This window comes from Acanthisitta chloris, unplaced genomic scaffold (genome assembly GCF_000695815.1).
Source record: "Acanthisitta chloris isolate BGI_N310 unplaced genomic scaffold, ASM69581v1 scaffold23011, whole genome shotgun sequence".
In the NCBI taxonomy this organism is placed as follows: domain Eukaryota; kingdom Metazoa; phylum Chordata; class Aves; order Passeriformes; family Acanthisittidae; genus Acanthisitta; species Acanthisitta chloris.
The window spans coordinates 7,491-8,522 of NW_008654633.1; the positions used below are offsets into that span (position 1 = coordinate 7,491).

The 1,032-nt window shown below is 62.1% G+C and overlaps 1 protein-coding gene across 1 annotated transcript in view; it reads left to right on the top strand.

The window, feature by feature from the left end:
• The first annotated feature begins 412 nt into the window (after positions 1 to 412).
• REN (renin) overlaps positions 413 to 1,032 on the top strand; it is a 4,635-nt gene continuing 4,015 nt past the window's right edge. Inside the window, exons 1-2 of the mRNA XM_009083620.1 lie at positions 413 to 513; positions 1,014 to 1,029. Coding sequence (XP_009081868.1) covers positions 413 to 513; positions 1,014 to 1,029 — 117 coding nt within the window. The remainder of the gene's footprint in view (positions 514 to 1,013; positions 1,030 to 1,032) is intronic.

Below are 1,032 nucleotides of genomic sequence, written 5' to 3' on the forward strand. Positions count from 1 at the left end.
GAAACCCCATTATTCCTCTGCAGTGTGGAGCTCAGGGACAACTCCTTGGCACCTAGACCTGTGCCACCTCCACCACCAGCTCTCCCAGCTGGCACCAGCAGTATTTGTGCCCTGTAGTGATGATCAGGTGCTGACAGGGGGCAATGAACCACAAGGAATGTGGGTTCACTGCTCCCAGCTATTCACAGCTGCCCTTGCCAGCTGTGCCCCCCAGGATCGTGGGGGTCCCAGCCATGCCACCCTCCCCAGGGACTGTCACAGCCACCTGCCCACTGTGTCCATGGGATTCCCAGCCCTCCCCCCGGCAGGGGAGGAGAATCCCACAGGGATGCAGGAGCCCAGGCTATAAAAGCATCCTCCCCTTGGAGGGAACAGCTCTGCTGGCACAGGAGAGGCTGCCCCGGAGGACACGATGCTGGTGGGACACAGCAGGAGGGTGCAGCAGTACCTGGTGGTGTTGGCTGTGACCTGGAGTGCCACCCTTGTCCCCTCTCCAGCCCAGGCTTTGCAGAGGTACCAGACATGCATGTGGCTCACACTGTGCTGGATCCCCTTTATTATTTTTTTTCTGGGGGCTGAGGGATTCTCCTGCTTCTTCCTCTTTTGCTCACTCCTTCTCCTCTCTCCCCTTGAGCACTGCATGGTTAACGCTTGGACTCACTGATCCTGGAGGTCTTTTCCAGCCTAAATAATTCTCTGGCTCAGGAGCACCCCAAATAACCAAGGATGCCTGGATGAAGCATTTCTCTCCGAGCACAGAGCCGGGCTCGTGGCTCCCCGGGCTCGGTGTGTGCCTCCTGCAGCACCTGCCCCCTTTGGGGTCCCTGCCCCGGGTGGGCTGGGGGCGCATCCCCCCTGCGGGTGCGGTGGGAGCAGGACCCACAGGGTGCTGCGGGAAGCTGCTGCCATCTAGAGCCACCCGGCTGGAGTTCCTCGGGCTGGAATGCCGGGGAGGGGGGGAAAGGGAGCTGGGGGTGCTCCCCGTGCCCCCCAGCCCTGCCCTGGCCCCGCAGGATCGCGCTGCGGAGGATG